The sequence below is a fragment of the Megalopta genalis genome, chromosome 5 (assembly GCF_051020955.1).
Source record: "Megalopta genalis isolate 19385.01 chromosome 5, iyMegGena1_principal, whole genome shotgun sequence".
Taxonomy (NCBI): Eukaryota; Metazoa; Arthropoda; class Insecta; order Hymenoptera; family Halictidae; genus Megalopta; species Megalopta genalis.
Window position 1 is genome coordinate 2,037,683 of NC_135017.1, and position 27,949 is coordinate 2,065,631.

The 27,949-nt window shown below is 34.3% G+C and overlaps 2 protein-coding genes across 3 annotated transcripts in view; one reads left to right on the forward strand and one right to left on the reverse strand.

The window, feature by feature from the left end:
* LOC143259462 (uncharacterized) lies at positions 1–27,863 on the forward strand. Of its 2 annotated transcripts, XM_076521796.1 has the most exons (3): positions 1–191; positions 8,869–9,507; positions 13,764–27,863. In XM_076521796.1, the coding sequence occupies exon 3, from the start codon at positions 13,950–13,952 to the stop codon at positions 26,943–26,945; it is 12,996 nt and encodes a 4,331-aa protein (XP_076377911.1). In that variant the 5' UTR covers positions 1–191; positions 8,869–9,507; positions 13,764–13,949; the 3' UTR covers positions 26,946–27,863. The 2 variants fall into 2 exon arrangements, with proteins under 2 accessions (XP_076377911.1, XP_076377910.1); XM_076521795.1 differs by lacking the exon at positions 8,869–9,507 and having other exon boundaries at positions 2–191.
* Positions 9,799–27,949, reverse strand: part of LOC117228272 (uncharacterized) — a 26,595-nt gene continuing 8,444 nt past the window's right edge. Inside the window, exons 17-18 of the mRNA XM_076521803.1 lie at positions 11,200–13,393; positions 9,799–10,735 (exon numbers count right to left, since the gene is read on the reverse strand). The gene's annotated coding sequence lies outside the window, so the exon portion shown is untranslated. The remainder of the gene's footprint in view (positions 10,736–11,199; positions 13,394–27,949) is intronic.

Genomic DNA, 27,949 nt, shown 5'->3' on the forward strand with positions numbered 1-27,949 from the left:
TAATTCCAAGTGACAATCAAGACAGTGCTTGAAAAATTGACTGTAGAGTCGAGGCTCCCTGCTGCCATTCGAGCATAAGTCGCTGAACGACTCGTTACTTATTGTGTATCGTGAGCGAGAAGAGTAGTGAAGAGAAGCGTTTCAGAAAAGACCCGTGTATTATTGAAAGCTGACGATCTGCTGGATCCGTGGTAAGTCGCTCTTCGTTATTTTTTGTGATTTTCTTTTCGTGAGGTGGCTGGGAAAGTTGGTGTGAGCACGAACCGCTTCACGCTCTTGTTTGTCGCGTCCGGAAAGTTAGGAAATCGCGAGTACGCTTCAATGCGTACAGCGACTGTTCCTCCGCACGCGGAAGCAGTCTGTTCGCATTCGTGTCTTTAAAAGTAGTTTCTCGTGCAGTCAATTTTATTCGCGCCTTACATCGTACCTCACATACGTACTTAGCGATTTCGCGTGTATTTGAGGAAGAATATATTGTCATTATCACGCAAAAAAACTAACGCTATCCTACGCTTCTTGAATAAATCTGCAGTTTAGTGACTTTGCACTAAATGTTCTTATCTTTACCAGTTTTTTCAAAAAATGTGCTATTGCTATTTTTTTAACAAAAAAATTATAAAAACTACAGAATGCCTTAACCAACGACGATCATATTTCAGTATATTATAGAGGACGAGATTCTGAACAACTTTTATTTGAAAAATAATTGCCGATCGGCCTTAGTTTTTGAAATATTTGCTGAAATAATTGATACTACCACAATGAGTTCGCCTTATGTATACCGCAACGCGTTGCGGCTGCGAAGGATCGCCGCTCGTCTAGTGTTTCTATAAACATATGAGCCGTTCAGTGCACACATCGCTTAATTCCATAAAAAAAAAAGTTGAGAAACGCGATGAAACGATGTACATTGTTTTTTAAAATTCCTGTTATAATATAGATTCACACATATAATGTAGAATGCATAAATACAAATATAGCTTTCATCTGACGCTGTATAAAATTAATAAGAAAGAATAGCCAAAAAATAATCGTCAGTAATGTTACAGCTTTTATGTGACTGGTGGAGTTAATCAATTTGGCAACTGAAAAAAAGTAGTAAAGTTAAATCCAGTCTTTAAATTTTTAAGTTTTTTATTACAGAAAAAGTTAGTTATTATATATTTTTATTACAGCTTTTGCATAATAATGAATATTGACAGTTCTGTTATATTATATTATTTGTAATTAATCCATCAGAAATATTATAAATAATGTCTTCTTCATCAGCTGGATGTGAGGATTCGTCATTTCGATTTGTTGTCAAGTTTTCATAATAATCATGTTCAACAGGAGGAATGTATTTTAGCAGGTCCATCATGTCTCTCCATTTTTCCCTTGTCACAGTTCTGCCTTTAGGATATAATAAAGGCTGATATATATTTGTCAAACTTTGCGGTCTACCTGATACAAATTTTCTTAAATTAATGGCTTTAAATTCTGTATCTTCATTATAATCACATTTGAATTGTATGAGATGGGGTTTGGACCTTTCTAACTTCATCCAGCGTATTTTAAGCCAATTTACTGGAAAGCCTGTGACGGTTACTTTTCTGTTAATGATTGATTGTTCTAAAGCTTTTGTTGAAAAAAAATCTTGGTGGGTCATTTGGATTAAATGAAATGGAGCTTTCTTTTTACATGTTTTGTTTATATTGTACCAATCATCTGGTGAAAAAATGTTTTGATTTTTTTCGCACGTGACTCAATAATGGCAAAATCTGAGTCATTAGGCAAATAGCTGTGCCCAGTTACCAAAAATTTCATTTCAATTGACTCGGCTCTTATTTCCGTACTCTGAACAAGTTTCAATAAACTTAAGACAGTTTTAATATTTCTGTTTTGTCCGGTACACGAATCCGAATATGTTATTATTTTTTCAAAGTTTGTAGCGTAAGTCTTTATGTACTTTATTAGACAAGATGAAATTTCTTGAGACCCACGAGATCCTTCAGTGTCTGGCCAAACAAACATGTGGCTTATATTTTTACTGAATTCATGATATCCGAAATTATAAACATATAAATTACGCTTATAATAAGCTACGGATGTGGTCAGCTTGGGAAAGGCCAAAGCTTTTTCCAAGTCGAAAGAAAATACGAAAACTTTTTCTGATGTTGCCATTCGGTCGGCAGCCATTTGACTGCGAGCCCGTTTAGCCTCTTCTAAGTGAGTTTCCTTTTCACAATTTCTGCCATCTTCTTTCCCTCACCGTCTGAGGATTGAATTTTTATTTGCAAAGCATCACAATTTTGACACGTATCCTTTGATGGTTCTTTGAAATGTAAATTAAATTTTGTAGAGAACACATTATAGTAATACTTTTCTTTCACTGGTACTACATTTTCCTTTTCACATTCTGTGACGTATAGTTCATACATCTTCTTAATATTTAAGTCAGGATCTAAATATTGTCGTCTTGGATTATGAGCTCTAGTGTAGTGACTACGGTAGGCTGGAAATAACTTTATATGTTTTATAACACTTGTGTCATCTATTTTATTGCTTGCAACATGGCCTTTGCGCAGATCAACCAAAGATGTAACTTGTTCTTTAGAACAACATTTGTATATCCGCCCATCGCTCACCTGATAAGTGTCTCTAAAATATTTTTTGCAAACGGGAATATCACGTGTGTCTTTTCGAAAGTAATATGTAAAAGAATGTGATCTTCGTTCTTTAGTTTCATTCGTGAGGCGCCTTCTTTTTATATTTCGTTGACTTTAATACAACCTCTTAAGAAAATATTTTGGTCAAGCTGACTATGTAAACTATAAAATGCCTTCATGGCAGTCTCTCTCTCATTCGAAAAAATTTGTTGGTTGCACTTTTGTCGGCATCTGCATTTTATATAGACAAATGTTTTTGCAGGTATTAAATTTCCTCCCCTATTCCTATATGCCAAACCATTTATTCTGTTATGCTTTTGTAAAGTTCGTGTCCATTTATCAGGATTACAACTTCTTTTCCTCCCAATCAATGTGTTTGTTGCGAAATTTGTGTACTGTTGCAATCAGATGAATCCGAGGAAAACGATAAACGTCTTCTTGAACCACACTTTCTGTTAATAAATCGTATTGAAGAACCATCACTGTTTTTTCGTCATCCACGTTGTTATTAGTCTCACTCATCTTGGTTATAACAGTATAATATTTATTTCTTTAAAAACAATCTGGGAGTAATGATGAAAAGACCAAGAAAATATGTAGGTCGTGCAATATATATATATATACAGTAACATTCAGTGTGCGAGATCACTGTTATACTAACTACCGTTTGCGTTGCGCTTTTTTTTAATCTGTTTGTCGATGCGATTTTATTACCAATATTATTGAGAGGGGGGAAAGCATCTTCGGCTGTTTAAAACAAAGCGTTGATGCATGACAATAAAGCAACGATTACATTAGGGTATGGAGTTAATCAAAATGACTTCTGAAATAAATTACTTATTTTTCAATGGCCAAAAAAATGTTGCCGTTTAATGGTGTTAATTTTTATTATTCAGGGAAGTTATTATAAATATAAAAAGTTATGACTATAGCAAGTGCTTTGACACATAAATTTAAGATTTTTCAAAAAGTGGAGTTAATCGATGTGTGCACTGAACGGCTCATATGATAACCGCCAGTCGAGCATCGGTAGTTGGAAACGGTTGACGGGTAGAAAAGATTTAATTTCAATTATATTTGAATCTAAATATGTATATGCGGTGTGTCAAAGAACTAACGCTAACTCAAATCTATTAATTAACCCTGCAAGGACGACGCGCATTTCCCGTTTTCTTACCTTGCGACCATCGGTATTCTGCGTAAGATATGTACAGTAGCTCACGAAAGTATTCGAACGCCTTTTGAAAGGCAATAACTGTTTTAAAACTGGACTAAGGGACTTGAATTTTGTTCAGATAATAGCGGGACAAGTTTAGCAGACGATGACCAAAATGCTTTTTTAAATTTTGCTATTACTTGGAATGACAAAAAAAAAGGTAAAAAACTCTAGTTTTTTTAAGTTTTTTCTATCCGAGCCTATAACGAAAATTTAAAAAATGCCTCTCGTAGATCTCGATAACTTATATACGTGTTGAAAATTTTATCGAAATCGGTTAATCCAGAGTCGAGCTAGAAGCGTTGAAAGATGTAAGAAACTGCAGATTTTTTCCAGTTTTTGGTCAAAATCGTGATGAAACTGCGATTTTTGCCATCTTTAATTTCTTATAACTCATATCAACGTGAACCGATTTCGATAAAAATTTTCAGCACGCATATGTGTAAGTTACCGAGATCCACGAGAGGCATTTTTTAAATTTTCGTTATAGGCTCAGATACTAATAACAAAATTTAAAAAAAGCATTTTGGTCATCATCTGGTAAACTAATCCCGCTATCATCTGAAAAAATTCAAATCCCTTAGTCCAGTTTTAAAAAAGTTATTGCGTTTTAAAAGGCGTTCGAATACTTCCGTGAGCTATTCTGAATGTTTCCATACCATTTATTGATTATTGTAACTTTTTACATATCTGTCATAGCTACATTTAATTAATGAAATTACGTAAATCCTAATTTAAAAAAATACTAGTTTCTCACCATAATAATTTAATATCGTGTTATAAATTTTGAAACACTTTTCTAAACAAAGTCCTATGTGACAAACAAAGTAAAAATGTACAGTATCTTTTTTCTTTCGTGTTTTGAGGATACCACGCATCTTCTTTGTGGTCTTGCTTTATTATCCGAGGGAGGAACTTTCGAAATGAAGTCTCTGCCCGCAAGTCTTGAAACTGTACTATCCGGTGTTGTACTTGATTTATTTCTTTTTTTTTGCTGCTATATGTCACTAGTAGACTTTCGATCAACATATTCTACGGAATCGTAAATGATATAACTTTTGTAATTTGACTATTTCTTCTATATATAATTATACAATTTACTACTGTTGCATTCAACAGGCAGTGAAATAATTTTTGATACCATTTTGTGCAAACTTTTCCTTTCGATCATATGGCTATGAAACATTTGATCTTTCAAATCAACACTGCCCCGTGTGTTTGAAGTTCCTTATTCGGGTATCGAATAATTGAAAATATCTTAAATAATTTCGGTAGAGACCGTGGTAATTCTTTTCTTCTACTTGTTTGTAAACTGTGAAAAAAGCCTAACTGATTAACACGTTTATCGCCCGGCGCGATTCGGTTGAGTTTCTCGCAGGGCACAAATCCGACTGTCGGAGCGCCGAAACGTAAACATAGCGATAAGCGGGAATAGCAACGATGGAACTCAAGTAGGCCCGTGCGTTGTCGGTGCCCTAATGCCATAGAGCCTTCTCTCTCTTTCTCTCTCTCTCTCTCTCTCTCTCTCTCTCTCTCTCTCTCTCTCTCTCTCGATTCATTATAGACAATATAATTTTAGGTTCCTAAATGGGGAAAAGTTGCCCTTAGAGATTTTTTAATGATCGAATTGTAAGACGTAAGCTCTAGCATATGAAGATATCATTATTCGAGTTTCGCGGCTCGCTTTTATAGTTGCCGACACCTCGTGTGCGAGAGTGAGAGAGAGAATGAAACTCTGGTCGTGTGCACTACCCGGAAAAGCAGTGGCCGGCACCGGATGCAGCCGGTGTACATTACTATGATTATGTACACTGTAGTGCTAGAATAAAAACGATGATCTAACTTTTCTATTTCTAATTTTTTATACATGAAAATTTGTCCAACATATTGATGAAATTCTTCCAATTAAAATGATACCAAACACGACATGCTTTAGCCCATATTTATTCAATTATAAAACTCTCGACGCCGAGATATTGCCACGGCCCTATAATTTGAACACGTGTGCTGCGGCACGCGCCGTGGCTCTTTTGACTCGAATTCCTGGAAGACAACTCATATTGCAATGGCATAACTTTTTTTAATTTTAACATGTTAACACTGATTTCTTTTTTAATATCTTACTGTTAGTTTTCTGATTGAGATGAGATCAAACACGATATAGTTTGGACAGATATTTCTGTTGACAAAATCAAAGGCGATAGATGTTGCACGTAATTTACTGCCAAGATGCACGTGGTGTGCGGTAGAAAAGAGTTTAGGCAAAATTGTTGACTTTACTGATGCTGTAATAAATAATGTAAAAAAAATTAATTTGTAAATAATTCATATTCAAATTGACGAAAAGTCGAAAAAAGAATCAGTTTCGAATGTTTATACTGTTTCGTGGACAGAAGACTAGAAACTGATTGGCCAGTAACGCGATGGAAGGGGATGTAAAAATGACGTAGCACGCAGTGCCGCAGGTTAGCGTGCTGGCGACCCTGTCATAAAAAATGCTTTATTGCTGAAAAGAAGAATAAACTCAGAAACTGCAATGAAGAAGGTTATGGCTCCACGAAATTGAAAGTCTAACGAACGTGATCTTTTGTCGATTGCACGTCGTTCATTGAAGGACTGTAATTTGTCTCGCTGAGCCGAAGATTCCCCGTAAATAAAATTGTTTTTTAAGAGTAGAAAAAAATGTAATTCGACCCAGAGAAAATTGGGCGGACACAGCACGAAAATTCCGTTGAAGGACGGAACATCCTTCGTCGCCACATCTGCAATCCATTTGTTGCGCTATCCGCGCTTTTCAAGAATGCTAAATGTCGCGTTCTTTCTTGATGTTCGACATCTTAAAATTCCAAGGTTAATGGAAAATGTACAGAAAACAGTTCCTTTACACTCTCCACGCGTAGGCTTGTCCTCAAAATAATGTCGCTTCTCCCGTCCCAGCAAATTTCAAACATGGAATCTTCATTCTCGGCCGTCTTCGTTCTCTTCTGTCTCCCATCCTTGTAAAGCCTTTCTATTCCCGATGTCTAACGTAGGCTCGAATAGCGTAACTTTGGTGATATTTTCTTTCGAAAAACATATGTACATACCTTCTTTGGCCTTGCCTTTAATATTTCATATGTTAAAAATCGGTATTTGTAATGCTTTTTTCGCAAATAAAATAAGTTACTTATTACGTATAATAAATAAGAATGGTTTAAAGCATGTCGTGTTTGGTATCATTTTAATTGGAAAAATGTGACCAATATATTAAACAAATTTCCATGTATAAATAATAATATATAGTATAAAAATTTAGAAATAAAAAAGTTAAGTCATCGTTTTAATCTATCATTACAATATTGTACACCGGCTGTCTCCGATGCTGACCGCTGCCTTTCCAGGTACATACATACATAGTATACAACATAGTTTTGCTCGACTCGAGTTTCGTTCTATCTCTCTTCCTCTCACGAGGTGTCGGCAACAATAAAGGCGAGCCGCGAAGGCTCGAAGAAATCAATTCCTGCGTACTACTCTCGACACTTTAGAATCGGTCCTGGCAACAGATAGGGAGTTTTTACTGTACATCGTGATTGATTTTATTTTGAGCAATCAGAAATATTTGTCCAAACTTTATCATGTTTGATCTAATCTCAATCAGAAAGCTATCACACACACACACACACACACACACACACACACACACACACACACACACACACACACACACACACACACACACACACAGAGAGAGAGAGAGAGAGAGAGAGAGAGAGAGAGAGAGAGAGAGAGAGAGAGAGAGAGAGAGAGAGAGAGAGAGCAAGATATTAAAAAAGAAATCAGTTTTAAAATATTAAAATTAAAAAAGAGTTATGTCATTGATTATTTATATTTGATTGACATTGATTATATATATTATGAGTTGTCTGCCAGGAATTCGAGTCAAAGGAGCCGCGTCGCATGACGCATCATACGCTCGACCGACTCCGTCGAACCTTAGCATCGACCTAGCGAGAAAATCGATAAATTATAGGGTCGCGGCAATTATCGCGTGTCAGTGATGACATATTGAAATTACGCCGGGAAGAGAGACACTATTGTATATCGCAATGTGTACATCACAATTTCTTCTTTCTCTTAAATCACATTTTCTAGGTTAAAAAGTTGCTTATTTTAATGTAATGATGTTTAAAATTACTTAATTTACACTTGCGGTAAACCAAACAAGTAGCAACTTTCTTGCTCATAGCAAAAACGTCGACAAATTCGGTTTTCATGTTCTTTTCTTTTTTTGACAATGACCCAACCGGATGAAAAATTGCATGCACTGCTTGTGATAGTACCTCATCAGGAAATTAATATACAAAAATCACAATCCTTTGTTTTCGAGAAATCTTTAATTCTCCGATTTTTGTTTGGTTTTTTATTTTTGATAAGCACAGCTTGCAACCGAAAAATCTGATTAAAAAGCCACCAAAGGAGAGAAATAGGTGGAAAAGCGTGCTTTTCTTGGTTAGCTATCGAATGGTATAATATTCATTAAAAAACCTCTAAGGCCAATTTTGACCATCTCAATTAGCTAGGCCCTTTGCAAATAAGTAAAAATCATTATTTTCGGAAATATGACTTCTTTGATAGAAAAACATGATTTTATAGTAGGCTTATTTACTATCCCCATTGATAAAAGTAATGCCATATAGATGTCCTAGTTGTCTTAGTGGTGATATTTTATTATATAAATTTCACTCAACATGCCTATTTGTCTCATCCACAATAATTTTTACAAACTGCTCAATGAAAAATAATTGGAACATTGCTATTGGATCTGTTATATTTTCCGCATCGTTGCGAGGGCCGCTTCTTTTAGAGTAAACTTCCCGTTGTGCATTGTGTGTACCCATATCCTCCCAATGAAAAGATAAACACCGTTGCCTGTTTATTTGCGTTCTGCCTCATCGTTTTCACTAACATGCAATTTACTAATCACGTTAACGATTACCTGATCGTCAATTTTGTTCTCTACAGTTATATTCACCATCACTGATATTATCGCTAGACGACTGCTAGAATCGAACTGCATCTCGTGAAAGAAGTTCGAAAGATTGGGTCTCTGCATAGTGCAAATATTTCTACGAGATCACTCATCATGGAGAGACGTTAAAAGACACGATTTATAAACATAGGATCGACAGAAAAATAAGTACACAGGGTGTCCCAAAAATGTCTTGCAATTCGGAACTGGGGGATTCCTGAGGTCGTTTGAAGTAACCTTTTCCTTAGCGAAAATGCAATCCGCGGTTTTATTTACGGGTTATTAGCGAAAAACATTGACTAGTGAAAGACCAGATCAGCTGGCGTGAGACGGCCGACCCAATGAACGGAACTGAGCTTCGTACACCCATTTCCGGAATGCGAGACATTTTTGGAATACCCTGTATAACGTAATGGTATATCAAGTGGCCGCTCAATGCTCCGCACACTGCACAGACGTCGGCCGCTGGGAACGGCTCGAGAGTCCGTACAGTGGCACAGACGTCGTCCCTAAAGGGTTAAAACGCAATTCTGCGATTAGTTCGGGCAAGTACAGTAGGCCAGGAGTTGGTATTGGCTAACGACTTCCAGTTAATCCTTAACAGTGCTACGATGTTGCATTACAGTGTTGAGGTAAATACAAGCACGTATAGGTAAATTTTGATGTAGTTGTAGCACTCGTTCTATGCAAATATCTCCGAAACAAAGGCCGAGCGGCAATTATTGTTCCAATAAATGTTCGTTAAGAATCTCGTCCTTTATAACATATTCAAAAAACATCGGGATCGGCCCACGGTTTGTATAGTTTTTATAATTTTTGTTTTCTTTTCTTTTTTGTTAAAACGTAAACTTCTAAATAATTTACATTATTTATTGTAGAGCTCGTTCAGACAATAAGAATAATAGCTTAGAAGGAAGAATAAATGGTTTGAAAACTGTTTATATATACAAAAATAGTTTCTTAAATATATAATAAAATATACATGTGATCAAGTATAAAAATGTAGACGTAAAATATACGCATAATTAACTATGACTTAATACTAAGATTTTATTAAATATTAACTTTTCTATTTCATTTTTAATTCTCCTCTTCTATTGTAACCTGCTTAACTTTCCTTTCTTCTTCTTTTTGAATTTTTAATAGTTCTCGTTGCTTTTCCTTTTTTGCAATTTCTGTTTGCTTTCACTTTTTTTTTTGTTGTTGTGCAAATTTTTCTTGCTGCTACTGGTCTTATGTTATGGCAGTTTGTAAAATGTTCGCGTTTTTCCGTTTTTTATTTAAATCTGAACAAGTTAGTGTCTTGTCAAACGGTGACACTACATACATATATTGGACATTATACATATTTTCATTTAATCTGTCGTCTAACATTTGTTATCGTCCTTAATCATATTTGTTGCTGAGCGCTTATACTTAAATTAGTCTTTTTGATACTTGAGTCTACTATTTCGCCTTTACTTTCATCAGTTTACCGTTATATTTTTGGTACCGGTATTATACGAGCAAAGCTATTCCGAAATCGATTATTACCGTAATACCGATACCGTTATAATCCCAAAACCGATATACATATTATCGAAAACCGAAAAGAATACTGGTACCTCTTTGATATTCTGATTTTGGAAATGTAGTAACGTCTGACGAGTCGTTACGCCTTGTCGCCGAAATGGTAGATCTATCTTCATTTGTTTATATTCAATATTCCTTTTATCGCTGTTTACTATTTCATTCTACTCCAAGGTTGATCGAGACATTAAAAAACGTTCCATTGTTATTGTATTCTTCATCTCTTTTCCACTCATGATAGTGGTGGATTTAGCGAGAAGGATGCCTCTGGTGGTAAAATTTCCGAGACACCTAAACAAAATGAAAGGACACGCACAAAACATATGATTCGATTAATTTTATTTCTTTTCTTAATTATTATTACACTGTATTATTACACTGTATTATTACACTATATTTTATACGATTTTATAATTCTTTATAGCATGTATTTTTTTTTTGTTGCAACTTGTATGACCGAATCCACTCTATGGGGATGGACAATCATGAATAAGATACACGTGTAAATGTAATTTGTTGTCTTAATTTGTCAATGCATCTGAAGGAATTTGTAAAATTCGAATGCCCATTTATCCGTTAATATTGGTGTAACATGGCACACATCAACCAACAATGCATTCCAATTTTACAATATATGGCGTAGATGTCAACGTTATACTAGCGGTTGAATACTTTCATGTATGTGTGTATCCAAAGAAATATATAAAACAAGAACAGAACACTGGACTACTAAAAAAAATTCAAATATTATTTACACAAACTGCGTGCCCCATTGGATCCCTCCATCGGTGCTGATTACGCATAGCTTTGGCCCTGCCGAGTCGAGAGAAGCGAGCAGTGGAGCACATGGCGATAAAACGTCGTGCACGCGTTGCCTGTTTGCAATGTAAATCGTTCCGACACTACTACAGGACAGTTTCTTCTTCAGAAATGTCGACAGGATCCGATCCTGGGTAGAGTTTCCGTGTTAGACAAAGAATTTTTCGTAAAAATATAAAAATATTGCGGAGAAACTACGCAGATACTTTATATTCGGGAAACTCTTCTCTATCATCAAAACCAATTAGAGTTTTCTAACATTTTTACTTTTCATGTAATCCCTCATTTTTGTCGAAAATACTGGGTTTTTACAAAACTTCGTATTTTTTTAGAATTTCGGCTTTTGGATTGTTGTTTGGGGAGCGAAGCTCTACACTTAGCTGCTTCGATCTATTTTTAAGATCAATTTTGTACGCGTTTTTTATCGATCACACTGGATGCAGTTTCTTTCGGCAAGTTGTTCTAAAATTATTCTAAATTGTGCGAAATTTATGAATATGCTTTACAAGCATTTTAACCCAAATCGTAGGAGAAGTATTTTTGTTGTAAGATGCAAAATTGTCATTTCCTTATTACATGTAAACACGTCGTCCACAACTGAGAGGTTACAAGCAACTAACTCGTAAATGTACACTTTTGATAGGATGTAATATTAGTATATCATTAAGAATATCGGTATTCAAATGATATTAGTTACTCACTCAGTAAGTACAGTTACTCATGAAATTGAGCGTACACCTTTTAAAACCCAATAACTTTTTTAAAACTGGACTAGTGGCTTGAATTTTTTTTAGATGATGATTTTTTATATGATAGATAGATGAATGATCAACTAGTCCACTAGATTAGAAGAATACGAAATGATAGATGAACTATTCTACTAGACGATGACCGAAATGCTTCTTTTAAATTTTGCTATTACTTGGAATGACAAGAAGAAATAAAAAAAACGCTCGTCGTTTAACTTTTTTATCTGAGCCTGTAACAAAAATGTCAAAAATGCCTTTTTGTAGATATCGGTAACATGCACATATGCATGCTGAAAATTTTTGTCGAAATCGGTTCACGTTGTTATGAGTTGCGATAAATTAAAGATCGCAAAAATTGGAAGAAATCTGCAATTTTGTTTTAAATATTTAAACCGATTTTGATCAAATTTTCAGCACGCATATAATTTACGGAGATCTACGAAAGGCATTTTCTAAATTTTTGTTACAGGCTCAGATAATGAAGGTAAAATTTTTTTGTCATCCCAAGTAATAGCAAAATTAAAAAGAGGCAGTTTAGTCGTCGTCTAGTCTTCCATCTATCATCTAAAAAAAATTCAAGACACTTAGTCCAGTTTTAAATAAGTTATTGCGTTTTAAAAGGTGTACTTTCAATTTTGTGAGTAACTGTACATGTATACTGTTATGGTTCACGATAGGTATATTTACGAGCTCTTCGAGGTGTTCAGTTTTTCTCCAACTGCTCGCTTCTCTATTCCAGCAATGCCGTTTCTTTCGATTATTCGAATCCGTCCGAACAACTTGGTTTCATTTGAGTTTTATTCGAATCAGTTCGAAAACCGATAGGTATCTTTCAAACTGTTTCGTTAACTTTTCCATGATGTTATTAACGAACAATCATGACCAGAATCTAATATGAACGATACCGTCTTATCCGACTTGAAATTGACATGGCTCGTATCAATCCACTGCAAGACTCTGTTACTTTGGCTGCATTTCTTGGACATTAAGTTGTAATATGTTCACTTTCGTTACAAGCACAGCGTTTGACGTTAACCAGTTTATGAAATCGGCTCCTTGACATCAGCAGTCGACCAGTATTTTGATTTTGTTGCATTTTGGATCCCGCATTTCTCTCGACGATCTTTTCGATTTTTAATTTTACCCCGTGCCTCCGTGACGAGTGACCATTGCAACAATGGCCTCCATAAGCGAAACACTCATTATCTGGTCAATATACTCCATGGAGTGTTGCAAAGTTTCGTTCATAAATGGTTCAATTGCTTTGTAGTCGTCAATGTGTCAGTACCAAAGTACTCTACCCAAGCAGCCTGTAAAGCTGGCTATTTGTTTACTATTACTCGCAGGCGTCAACTTTTAATATACTACACCGCAAGCTTTCCTGTAAATAAGCGATCATACATACAAAAAAGCTCTCGTTTCGCAATAAAATTAAATTTTATCCATCGATCTCTATTGTATGCACCAAATATTTAGAGACAAGTTTTTTGTGTCTTTTTGGTTGAATGATTTTGGCAACATCTTCAGACGATTTTCGAAATAGCACTTTCGTGGCGATATTGGTGTTACATTAGAAGTTCTATTCTACTGAAGGTCCTTAATTTTGCTGTAACAACCCAAACATTGTCGAAAATGAAACATTTTGATTGCTCAAGTTACCGCATTCCTTCCATGTTTATTCCTACGTTTCTATGTTTTTGAAAAAATATCGCGTAGATCAAGATGATAATAATATTTATTCATGCCCACAGGTGCCGACGAGCAGGATACTACATCATATTATATGCCGATAAAGTTGCAAGAGTGGTAACTAGAAGCTCGGAAATACACATTCCTTGTGAAATAATCCAGTAAATCCTTAATGAGAAAATCAGGAACAACAATAAGAAGATTTAGCACAACATATACTAGTATATGAAAATATCGAGATTCTTAAAATGTATCCCGATAGTATAAGTAGTAGCGATGAAGATGAACAGTGGCTGAAGAATTATGAGTTATTTTCTATTATACGCAAAAAACTGCCACAAGAACAAATTATGCAAGACATTGGAAACTGTCTAAAGAATGGTGCAGAAATAAATGCTCTAAATGCACGAGGAAAAACAGTTTTAGATGTTGCACGTGATAAAAATTATGAGAATTTAGTTGAATTTCTTTCTGCACTAGGTGGTAAAACAGCATTAGATTTAGCAGATGGTAGCGATACTGATTCATATAAAACTCAACAGCATAGTGATATAAATAGAACTAAGTCACAGCAGCAAATTTGGCAACCAATAAATATGGATGCTGCTGACAATCAGAAAGTAAATTTACCATTACCGGTTGCCGCGGCACATGGAAATGTAAAAGATATAGCATCTGTAATTAATCTCCAATTACCTTTAAGAGAAACTACTCTTACAGAAGAACAACTCAAATTGTTAAAACAAATTAACGAAGAAGGTAATACACTACTATCAATAGCTGCTAAAAGTGGAAAAAAAGATAACGTAGATTTTTTTATTCGATGTGGAATTGATATCAATTGTCATAATAAATTAAAAAAGAGTGCTGTAGATTTAGCTTGGGAAAATCACCAATTTGATATTGTACTTGCATTATTAAAAGCTGATTCAGATTTTCCTAATCACTTTGATCTAACTGTGTTAAATGAAGGAAATGTTCAGAAGGAATTTAAAGAATTTGTTGGAAAGAGAAATTCTTTACATGAACAAATTAAAGAAAACCATTTAGAGGATATTAAAGTTTATACGGATACTATTAGCGAATCGAAGCTTTGCTTAAATAGTGAAAGTCAATCGGCAATGTTTACAGCTATTGAAAAAAAAAGATTCGAAATTTTTGCGTTTCTTAAGTCCGCTGGATTCATGTTTAAAAATGAAGATGAAAAAGAATGCATAAATAAACTCTCTCAAGGAGAAAAAGATACTCTAAAAACAGAAATGATTTCTAAATTTCCTCAAATTGATCAAGGACATATTCTTTACCTAACATCAAAATCAAGATCAGAGAAACCCGTCGACAAAGAGCTAATCGAGAAACTTTATAGGTCTTTGGATGCTATTCCTGAAGTTTCAATAATTCTAAAAGTGATACAATATATAGATTGTCTTGACATAATTTTTGATTTTGATAATAACAATATTAGCGATATTAATCCTACTGCTTCAGAAAGTACAAAAGGAACTACTGATTATAAAGACGGTAGAATTTACTTAGCAGCTAAGATAGAAGAAAATAAGCTATTGGGTACTTTAGCTCAAGAGTTAACGCATCTTGCAATCTATATCCTATATAAAAATGGTTGTAATCCATATGACAACAATTTAGAAAATTGTGAAAAGCGAGCTTTTGAAACAATAACGGCGAATATTAAAGATTATACAAAAGATATAGTTAAGGAGATACACAGTAATACTGAAGATAGTCCACTCATAACACTAGCAAGAGCATTTACATATCCGGAGGATGCGCAGCAATCTGAACTAATTGTAAGTATTCCACATATACTTGCACGATATCATGATGAAGGAAGAAGATGGTTGCTTAATACAAATAAAGAAATCAAGTCGCTTTTTGAGTACTACACCGATCAAGCAAAAGGAGGAATAGCATATCGATGTAAGGAATTCATTGAAAACAGTTTTTTAATTAAGCCAAGGAATAGTGTACAAGTTCTTAATGAATATTTAGGAGAAATGAACAATATAATAAAATATGAGATACATTTTGAAAATCCTATTGATCTTGATAACTTTCTAAGGTCAAACGAACAAGTTTTTCTTCTAAAAACAGAGAACACGTTGTTAAGCATTTTAAGTATTTATGAAAGCTTAACAATTGAGAATAGAAATTATCCTATACGAGATTGTCTTTTTTTAAAATTTAATTCTTATATGGAGAAGGGAGACAAAATCAACCACCTATACTATTCTGCAGCAGGAAAAATGCTATGCATAAGATATCCCTACGATTCAGATAAGGAAAGATTATCAGATGTTTTAAAAGCTTTAAATACACTTTTAGAAGAAAAATCAGATAGAAAAGTCGTATTCATAATACCAGAAAGTAAAATAGAGGAATTTCATGAAATGAAAAGGGTGTTCACCAACAAATGTTATAAAGAAGCAACAGACCGCAAATTCACATTAAATGACCTAACTGAAGAATCACAGCAGAAGCTCTTGGAACGAGAAGTAGTACTGCAAGGAGCAAAAATTAATTTGAAGAAATTAATTGGTAAGTGGGATAAAAATGCAAAACAAGTAATTGATGCCGAAACGTTAGAGGGACTTATTGTCAATAAAGTAATCAAGATAGGTAGTAGTCCATTAGGCACAACTGATTTAGAAGGAGCATATTCTGACTTAGTTGACGAAGTCAATATGAAAACTTTGGTTGATAAATTATTATCAGAAGAATCAAATGATATTTACATTATTAGTGGGATACCTAGCACAGTCAAAGAGAACAAGTTAATTGAATACCTAGTAAATGCAGATATAGATAATAACAAAATACCAAAAGTGAATGATCTCAAAAGTCGAATAGCAGTATTGAATCAAGATATTGACACAGCTATTGACAATAGAATACAAGTAGCTGGTGATCAATTTAAAAAAGAAGATTTTAAACAAATATGTCAGAACAATCGGGAAAGAAAGATTTATTGGATTAATGTAAAACATGAAGGTAGTGCATCTAAATTCATGCTAGAACAAATTTATAACCCTGACTTTTACTTAAAAAGTAACAGATTTAATACTGAAGTAATTATTGAGAAGAATGTAAAAGAACACTTAGCAAGTCCTACGCTTTCTGAAATATTTATCATCGGTGGTAAAAGGAAAGAGGAGGCCACAAGATGGCTTCAATTTGATGATAACAGAGAACAAATAGAATTTGAAAGAAATTATAAGGATCATAGGATTAAGTTCCTAAATTCTCAACATAATATGCTAACTATTTTTGAAGAACTAGTTGTACAAAATTACGCCAAAACAGTTCATTTGCTTAAGTTTGAACAAGAACAGCTTATTTGGTGTAAAACTTATGGTTCATTAAAGAATTTGAGTAAATACAGAGGTAAAGACCATAGAAATTCTAAACCTTTAATAGGAGAAGATGCTTTAATTATTGAAATTAAAGACGATAAGGTGGTAATTATCGCTGGTGATCCAGGAATTGGCAAAACTACTACTTTGGTTAAGTTATACGAGTTACAGTATGTATTACAATCTGGCGCAAGAGAGTCAATAATTAAATCGCATTGGTTGATTACAATTAATCTAAAAGATCACTTAGATGCAATAAGGGATATTGATTTTAATGTTCCAACAGAAATAGTACAAAAAATAACAGATTTTTTATTACAAGTTGATAAAAGTATAAGCAATGATTTTGCCAGAAGATTATTAGGTATGGCGCTGGTAAAGCAGGATTTTGGAATACCTTTATTAATAACATTTGATGGATTTGATGAAGTTTTAGATGAAGTGAATAGAGATAAAGTTATCACATTATTAAAACGTTTGAAAGATAAAACTAAAGCTAAATTATGGATTACTACTCGTCTCCATTGTGAGCATATTTTAGAGAGTGCAGTTTCAACATTTGCCATAAAGCTTGAACCAATTGGTGATGAAATAACGAGCGAATTAATTAAAAATTACTTAAAGAATCATCTAAGTCACATTTTAAGTCATGATGATTTTCAAAGTATCTTTGGCAGTAATGATGAAATAATAGAAAATACGAGGGTGCAAACATACACCATGACATTCTTAAGTAAAATGCACGAAGTATTTAAAGGCGATGTATCGAAGCTCATTGGAAGACCATTACAGCTTTATTTAATGTTAGAAGGCTCTATGAGATATTTTAAAGAATGGACGCGAGATATTAATGGTCAAAGCCCTGACTTTAGTTATGTGGGAAATGACATATGGGAATTATACGAAAATTTTGTTGATAGAAAGTATAGTATTTATTTTCAAAAAGCAAAAGTTAAAGAACAACTAAGACAGGAACAAGATAAAATAACTTATGATAATTATCATAAATCTCTAACTAAATCTTTCATCCTTAAATCTGCACCAAAACAATCTTTAAAAACATTTAGAGATACATTACTATCAGTTGGTATTATCAGATCTGATGGTAGCAATATTGAGTTTATACACTCAACTGTTAGAGACTACTTTGCTGCTAAAGTATTCGTAAATTGGATAGCAAAATGGAAAGCAGGGAATCAGTATGTACTAACAAAATCAAAAAAACAAGAATATTTATTAAAAGAGATTTTAGTAAAGACAGATTATCAAGTTATACGAATATTTTTAAACAGTAAACTCCTAAAAGAGAAACTGACAAATATACATCTACAAGAGGAATATTATGATAAGGACGTTCTATTTGTAGCAGCAAAGGAAAGTAATAAAGGAATCGGCCGTTTTGTCTTAGATAATTTAGATAATCCATATAACATTCTTAATGTTGAAGACAATAGTGGCATGACAGTTTTGCACACGGCTGCTAAGTATGGTAATTTGGAGATAGTTAAATTTCTGATAAATGAAAAAGAGGCCAATTTTAGTTCTAAAGACATTAATGGCATGACAGTTTTGCACACTCCTGCTAGGTATGGTAATTTGAAGATAGTTAAATTTCGGATAAATGAAAAAGAGACCAGTAGGAATTCTGAAGACATTAGTGGCATGACAGTTTTGCACACTGCTGCTAAGTATGGTTATTTGGAGATAGTTAAATTTCTGATAAATGAAAAAGGGGCCGATTTTAATGCTGAAGACATTGATGGCATGACAGTTTTGCACATGGCAGCTAAGTTTGGTAAGTGGGAGATAGTTAAATTTCTGATAAATGAAAAAGGGGCCAATTTTAATGACAAAGACAGTAATGGAAACACAATTTTGCACACTGTTGCTAGGTATGGTAATTTGGAGATAGTTAAATTTCTGATAAATGAAAAAGAGGCCAATTTTAGTTTTAAAGACATTAATGGCATGACAGTTTTGCACACGGCTGCTAAGTATGGTAATTTGGAGATAGTTAAATTTCTGATAAATGAAAAAGGGGCCGATTTTAATGCCAAAGACAATGGAGGAATGACAATTTTGCACACTGCTGCTAGGTATAGTAAATTGAAGATAGTTAAATTTCTGATAAATGAAAAAGGGGCCGATTTTAATGCCAAACACAATAATGGAATGACAATTTTGCACACTGCTGCTAAGTATGGTAATTTGGAGATAGTTAAATTGCTGATAAATGAAAAAAGGGCCGATTTTAATGCCAAAGACAATAATGGAATGACAATTTTGCACACTGCTGCTAGGTCTGGTAATTTGGAGATAGTTAAATTGCTGATAAATGAAAAAAGGGCCGATTTTAATGCTGAAAACATTGATGGCATGACATTTTTGCACGTGGCAGCTGATTTTGGTAAATGGGAGATAGTTAAATTTCTGATAAATGAAAAAGGGGCCGATTTTAATGCCAAACACAATAATGGAATGACAATTTTGCACACTGCTGCTAAGTATGGTAATTTGGAGATAGTTAAATTTCTGATAAATGAAAAAAGGGCCGATTTTAATGCCAAAGACAATAATGGAATGACAATTTTGCACACTGTTGCTAGTTATGGTAATTTGGAGATAGTTAAATTTCTGATAAATGAAAAAGAGGCCAATTTTAGTTTTAAAGACATTAATGGCATGACAGTTTTGCACACGGCTGCTAAGTATGGTAATTTGGAGATAGTTAAATTTCTGATAAATGAAAAAGGGGCCGATTTTAATGCCAAAGACAATGAAGGAATGACAATTTTGCACACTGCTGCTAGGTATGGTAATTTGGAGATAGTTAAATTTCTGATAAATGAAAAAAGGGCCGATTTTAATGCTGAAGACATTAATGGCTTGACAGTTTTGCACATGGCAGCTGAGTATGGTAACTGGGAGATAGTTAAATTTCTGATAAATGAAAAAGGGGCAGATTTTAATGTCAAAGACAATGAAGGAATGACAATTTTGCACACTGCTGCTAGGTATGGTAATTTGGAGATAGTTAAATTTCTGATAAATGAAAAGGGGGCCGATTTTAATGCCAAAGACAATAATGAAAAGACAATTTTGCACACTGCTGCTAGGTATGGTAATTTGGAGATAGTTAAATTTCTGATAAATGAAAAGGGGGCCGATTTTAATGCCAAAGACAATAATGAAAAGACAATTTTGCACACTGCTGCTAGGTATGGTAATTTGGAGATAGTTAAATTTCTGATAAATGAAAAAAGGGCCGATTTTAATGCTGAAGACATTAATGACATGACAGTTTTGCACACCGCTGCTAAGTATGGTAATTTGGAGATAGTTAAATTTCTGATAAATGAAAAAGGGGCCGATTTTAATGCCAAAGACAATGAAGGAATGACAATTTTGCACACTGCTGCTGGTTATGGTAATTTGGAGATAGTTAAATTTCTGATAAATGAAAAAGGGGCCGATTTTAATGCCAAAGACAATGGAGGAATGACAATTTTGCACACTGCTGCTAGGTATAGTAAATTGACGATAGTTAAATTTCTGATAAATGAAAAAAGGGCCGATTTTAATGCCAAAGACAATAATGGAATGACAATTTTGCACACTGCTGCTAGGTCTGGTAATTTGGAGATAGTTAAATTTCTGATAAATGAAAAAGGGGCCGATTTTAATGCCAAAGACAATGAAGGAATGACAATTTTGCACACTGCTGCTGGTTATGGTAATTTGGAGATAGTTAAATTTCTGATAAATGAAAAAGGGGCCGATTTTAATGCCAAAGACAATGGAGGAATGACAATTTTGCACACTGCTGCTAGGTATAGTAAATTGAAGATAGTTAAATTTCTGATAAATGAAAAAGGGGCCGATTTTAATGCCAAACACAATAATGGAATGACAATTTTGCACACTGCTGCTAAGTATGGTAATTTGGAGATAGTTAAATTGCTGATAAATGAAAAAAGGGCCGATTTTAATGCCAAAGACAATAATGGAATGACAATTTTGCACACTGCTGCTAGGTCTGGTAATTTGGAGATAGTTAAATTGCTGATAAATGAAAAAAGGGCCGATTTTAATGCCAAAGACAATAATGGAATGACAATTTTGCACACTGCTGCTAGGGCTGGTAATTTGGAGATAGTTAAATTGCTGATAAATGAAAAAAGGGCCGATTTTAATGCTGAAAACATTGATGGCATGACAGTTTTGCACGTGGCAGCTGATTTTGGTAAATGGGAGATAGTTAAATTTCTGATAAATGAAAAAGGGGCCGATTTTAATGCCAAAGACAATGAAGGAATGACAATTTTGCACACTGCTGCTAGGTATGGTAATTTGGAGATAGTTAAATTTCTGATAAATGAAAAAGAGGCCAATTTTAGTTCTAAAGACATTAATGGCATGACAGTTTTGCACACTCCTGCTAGGTATGGTAATTTAAAGATAGTTAAATTTCGGATAAATGAAAAAGAGACCAGTAGGAATTCTGAAGACATTAGTGGCATGACAGTTTTGCACACTGCTGCTAAGTATGGTTATTTGGAGATAGTTAAATTTCTGATAAATGAAAAAGGGGCCGATTTTAATGCTGAAGACATTGATGGCGTGACAGTTTTGCACATGGCAGCTAAGTTTGGTAAGTGGGAGATAGTTAAATTTCTGATAAATGAAAAAGGGGCCAATTTTAATGACAAAGACAGTAATGGAAACACAATTTTGCACACTGTTGCTAGGTATGGTAATTTGGAGATAGTTAAATTTCTGATAAATGAAAAAGAGGCCAATTTTAGTTTTAAAGACATTAATGGCATGACAGTTTTGCACACGGCTGCTAAGTATGGTAATTTGGAGATAGTTAAATTTCTGATAAATGAAAAAGGGGCCGATTTTAATGCCAAAGACAATGGAGGAATGACAATTTTGCACACTGCTGCTAGGTATAGTAAATTGAAGATAGTTAAATTTCTGATAAATGAAAAAGGGGCCGATTTTAATGCCAAACACAATAATGGAATGACAATTTTGCACACTGCTGCTAAGTATGGTAATTTGGAGATAGTTAAATTGCTGATAAATGAAAAAAGGGCCGATTTTAATGCCAAAGACAATAATGGAATGACAATTTTGCACACTGCTGCTAGGTCTGGTAATTTGGAGATAGTTAAATTTCTGATAACTGAAAAAGGGGCCGATTTTAATGCCAAAGACAATGGAGGAATGACAATTTTGCACACTGCTGCTAGGTATAGTAAATTGAAGATAGTTAAATTTCTGATAAATGAAAAAGGGGCCGATTTTAATGCCAAACACAATAATGGAATGACAATTTTGCACACTGCTGCTAAGTATGGTAATTTGGAGATAGTTAAATTTCTGATAAATGAAAAAAGGGCCGATTTTAATGCCAAAGACAATAATGGAATGACAATTTTGCACACTGTTGCTAGTTATGGTAATTTGGAGATAGTTAAATTTCTGATAAATGAAAAAGAGGCCAATTTTAGTTTTAAAGACATTAATGGCATGACAGTTTTGCACACGGCTGCTAAGTATGGTAATTTGGAGATAGTTAAATTTCTGATAAATGAAAAAGGGGCCGATTTTAATGCCAAAGACAATGAAGGAATGACAATTTTGCACACTGCTGCTAGGTATGGTAATTTGGAGATAGTTAAATTTCTGATAAATGAAAAAGGGGCCGATTTTAATGCCAAAGACAATGAAGGAATGACAATTTTGCACACTGCTGCTGGTTATGGTAATTTGGAGATAGTTAAATTTCTGATAAATGAAAAAGGGGCCGATTTTAATGCCAAAGACAATGGAGGAATGACAATTTTGCACACTGCTGCTAGGTATAGTAAATTGACGATAGTTAAATTTCTGATAAATGAAAAAAGGGCCGATTTTAATGCCAAAGACAATAATGGAATGACAATTTTGCACACTGCTGCTAGGTCTGGTAATTTGGAGATAGTTAAATTTCTGATAAATGAAAAAGGGGCCGATTTTAATGCCAAAGACAATGAAGGAATGACAATTTTGCACACTGCTGCTGGTTATGGTAATTTGGAGATAGTTAAATTTCTGATAAATGAAAAAGGGGCCGATTTTAATGCCAAAGACAATGGAGGAATGACAATTTTGCACACTGCTGCTAGGTATAGTAAATTGAAGATAGTTAAATTTCTGATAAATGAAAAAGGGGCCGATTTTAATGCCAAACACAATAATGGAATGACAATTTTGCACACTGCTGCTAAGTATGGTAATTTGGAGATAGTTAAATTGCTGATAAATGAAAAAAGGGCCGATTTTAATGCCAAAGACAATAATGGAATGACAATTTTGCACACTGCTGCTAGGTCTGGTAATTTGGAGATAGTTAAATTGCTGATAAATGAAAAAAGGGCCGATTTTAATGCCAAAGACAATAATGGAATGACAATTTTGCACACTGCTGCTAGGGCTGGTAATTTGGAGATAGTTAAATTGCTGATAAATGAAAAAAGGGCCGATTTTAATGCTGAAAACATTGATGGCATGACAGTTTTGCACGTGGCAGCTGATTTTGGTAAATGGGAGATAGTTAAATTTCTGATAAATGAAAAAGGGGCCGATTTTAATGCCAAAGACAATGAAGGAATGACAATTTTGCACACTGCTGCTAGGTATGGTAATTTGGAGATAGTTAAATTTCTGATAAATGAAAAAGGGGCCGATTTTAATGCTGAAAACATTGATGGCATGACAATTTTGCACACTGCTACTGGTTATGGTAATTTGGAGATAGTTAAATTTCTGATAAATGAAAAAAGGGCCGATTTTAATGCTGAAGACATTAATGGCTTGACAGTTTTGCACATGGCAGCTGAGTATGGTAACTGGGAGATAGTTAAATTTCTGATAAATGAAAAAGGGGCAGATTTTAATGTCAAAGACAATGAAGGAATGACAATTTTGCACACTGCTGCTAGGTATGGTAATTTGGAGATAGTTAAATTTCTGATAAATGAAAAGGGGGCCGATTTTAATGCCAAAGACAATAATGAAAAGACAATTTTGCACACTGCTGCTAGGTATGGTAATTTGGAGATAGTTAAATTGCTGATAAATGAAAAAAGGGCCGATTTTAATGCCAAAGACAATAATGGAATGACAATTTTGCACACTGCTGCTAGGTCTGGTAATTTGGAGATAGTTAAATTGCTGATAAATGAAAAAAGGGCCGATTTTAATGCCAAAGACAATAATGGAATGACAATTTTGCACACTGCTGCTAGGGCTGGTAATTTGGAGATAGTTAAATTGCTGATAAATGAAAAAAGGGCCGATTTTAATGCTGAAAACATTGATGGCATGACAGTTTTGCACGTGGCAGCTGATTTTGGTAAATGGGAGATAGTTAAATTTCTGATAAATGAAAAAGGGGCCGATTTTAATGCCAAAGACAATGAAGGAATGACAATTTTGCACACTGCTGCTAGGTATGGTAATTTGGAGATAGTTAAATTTCTGATAAATGAAAAAGAGGCCAATTTTAGTTCTAAAGACATTAATGGCATGACAGTTTTGCACACTCCTGCTAGGTATGGTAATTTGAAGATAGTTAAATTTCGGATAAATGAAAAAGAGACCAGTAGGAATTCTGAAGACATTAGTGGCATGACAGTTTTGCACACTGCTGCTAAGTATGGTTATTTGGAGATAGTTAAATTTCTGATAAATGAAAAAGGGGCCGATTTTAATGCTGAAGACATTGATGGCATGACAGTTTTGCACATGGCAGCTAAGTTTGGTAAGTGGGAGATAGTTAAATTTCTGATAAATGAAAAAAGGGCCGATTTTAATGCCAAAGACAATAATGGAATGACAATTTTGCACACTGTTGCTAGTTATGGTAATTTGGAGATAGTTAAATTTCTGATAAATGAAAAAGAGGCCAATTTTAGTTTTAAAGACATTAATGGCATGACAGTTTTGCACACGGCTGCTAAGTATGGTAATTTGGAGATAGTTAAATTTCTGATAAATGAAAAAGGGGCCGATTTTAATGCCAAAGACAATGAAGGAATGACAATTTTGCACACTGCTGCTAGGTATGGTAATTTGGAGATAGTTAAATTTCTGATAAATGAAAAAGGGGCCGATTTTAATGCCAAAGACAATGAAGGAATGACAATTTTGCACACTGCTGCTGGTTATGGTAATTTGGAGATAGTTAAATTTCTGATAAATGAAAAAGGGGCCGATTTTAATGCCAAAGACAATGGAGGAATGACAATTTTGCACACTGCTGCTAGGTATAGTAAATTGACGATAGTTAAATTTCTGATAAATGAAAAAAGGGCCGATTTTAATGCCAAAGACAATAATGGAATGACAATTTTGCACACTGCTGCTAGGTCTGGTAATTTGGAGATAGTTAAATTTCTGATAAATGAAAAAGGGGCCGATTTTAATGCCAAAGACAATGAAGGAATGACAATTTTGCACACTGCTGCTGGTTATGGTAATTTGGAGATAGTTAAATTTCTGATAAATGAAAAAGGGGCCGATTTTAATGCCAAAGACAATGGAGGAATGACAATTTTGCACACTGCTGCTAGGTATAGTAAATTGAAGATAGTTAAATTTCTGATAAATGAAAAAGGGGCCGATTTTAATGCCAAACACAATAATGGAATGACAATTTTGCACACTGCTGCTAAGTATGGTAATTTGGAGATAGTTAAATTGCTGATAAATGAAAAAAGGGCCGATTTTAATGCCAAAGACAATAATGGAATGACAATTTTGCACACTGCTGCTAGGTCTGGTAATTTGGAGATAGTTAAATTGCTGATAAATGAAAAAAGGGCCGATTTTAATGCCAAAGACAATAATGGAATGACAATTTTGCACACTGCTGCTAGGGCTGGTAATTTGGAGATAGTTAAATTGCTGATAAATGAAAAAAGGGCCGATTTTAATGCTGAAAACATTGATGGCATGACAGTTTTGCACGTGGCAGCTGATTTTGGTAAATGGGAGATAGTTAAATTTCTGATAAATGAAAAAGGGGCCGATTTTAATGCCAAAGACAATGAAGGAATGACAATTTTGCACACTGCTGCTAGGTATGGTAATTTGGAGATAGTTAAATTTCTGATAAATGAAAAAGGGGCCGATTTTAATGCTGAAAACATTGATGGCATGACAATTTTGCACACTGCTACTGGTTATGGTAATTTGGAGATAGTTAAATTTCTGATAAATGAAAAAAGGGCCGATTTTAATGCTGAAGACATTAATGGCTTGACAGTTTTGCACATGGCAGCTGAGTATGGTAACTGGGAGATAGTTAAATTTCTGATAAATGAAAAAGGGGCAGATTTTAATGTCAAAGACAATGAAGGAATGACAATTTTGCACACTGCTGCTAGGTATGGTAATTTGGAGATAGTTAAATTTCTGATAAATGAAAAGGGGGCCGATTTTAATGCCAAAGACAATAATGAAAAGACAATTTTGCACACTGCTGCTAGGTATGGTAATTTGGAGATAGTTAAATTTCTGATAAATGAAAAGGGGGCCGATTTTAATGCCAAAGACAATAATGAAAAGACAATTTTGCACACTGCTGCTAGGTATGGTAATTTGGAGATAGTTAAATTTCTGATAAATGAAAAAAGGGCCGATTTTAATGCTGAAGACATTAATGACATGACAGTTTTGCACACGGCTGCTAAGTATGGTAATTTGGAGATAGTTAAATTTCTGATAAATGAAAAAGGGGCCGATGTTAATGCTGAAGACAATCGAGGAATGGCAATTTTGTACACTGCTGCTATTTATGGTAAATTGAAGATAGTTTAATTTCTGATAAATGAAAAAAGTGCTTTCTGATAACTGAAGACATTGATGCACGACCTCTTTGCACATAGCTGTTATGTTTCAGCACTTAAAGGTTGTTAAATAACTGATAAATAAAGGTGCCAGTGTTGATGCCAGAAACAAATTTGGCGAGACAGTTTGGGCCGCGGCTATTACGTCCAGAAACGATAATATTATTAAATGTGTATCCGTATTCTATGCATATTCGCATAAGTGAATCTATCTATCACTCTATAAGTCTATCTATAAGTCTATCTATCACTCGCATTAGTGATAATAGGAATGAAGCGATTATTCCCTCTTTCGTTGTTTATTTATTCATATAATTGGAGTTTAGTTTTATATAACTGGGTTTTGTTACAAATTGCTTTCAATACAAGTGCAAGTATATACATCCAACTGGAGTCGGATAATAGGAGCATCGTTCTTGTCGGTATACAGGGTTGTATGTCGGTTAAACAGAATTCAAATAAACGGAGTTCTAGTGTATTATTATTAAATTTGGTGAGACAATTTTGCCCGCGGCAGTTATCTCTGTTAACTTGGATATAGTTAAATTTCCGGCGTATGAAAAAGAAGTCGATGTGACTGCTAAAAAGAATGTTGGCATGTCACTTCTGAACATAGCTGATGCAAATTCCCGGAAAATAAAGATACTGTTTGCCCCCCCCCCCCCCGAAGAAGCCTTGGCATCATTATTTAATTCAGCAAGTATTTGTAAGCTGAGTAGCAGTACTATCCCACACTCTAGTTAGGAGCAAGTAATTTGATATTGTGTCAGAATGAAAAAGAAATTGTGAAGATGCGAAAGAGGCATGTACATTGTAAGAAAATATGAATTTTTTTAATATGGTTGTGTAATTATAATGAATTAATGATTAAATATGTTGTCTTAAGCGATATATGATATACAAAGTGCATTCTTTCAAAGTAACCATCATCTCTAAGATATTTTCAAAAATCTATCAATGAACTGTTTTGTATAG

Bases quoted from the DNA above. Each gene is read 5' to 3' on its own strand.
- LOC143259462 (XM_076521796.1), top strand. From the start codon at position 13,950: ATGTATCCCGATAGTATAAGTAGTAGCGATGAAGATGAACAGTGGCTG.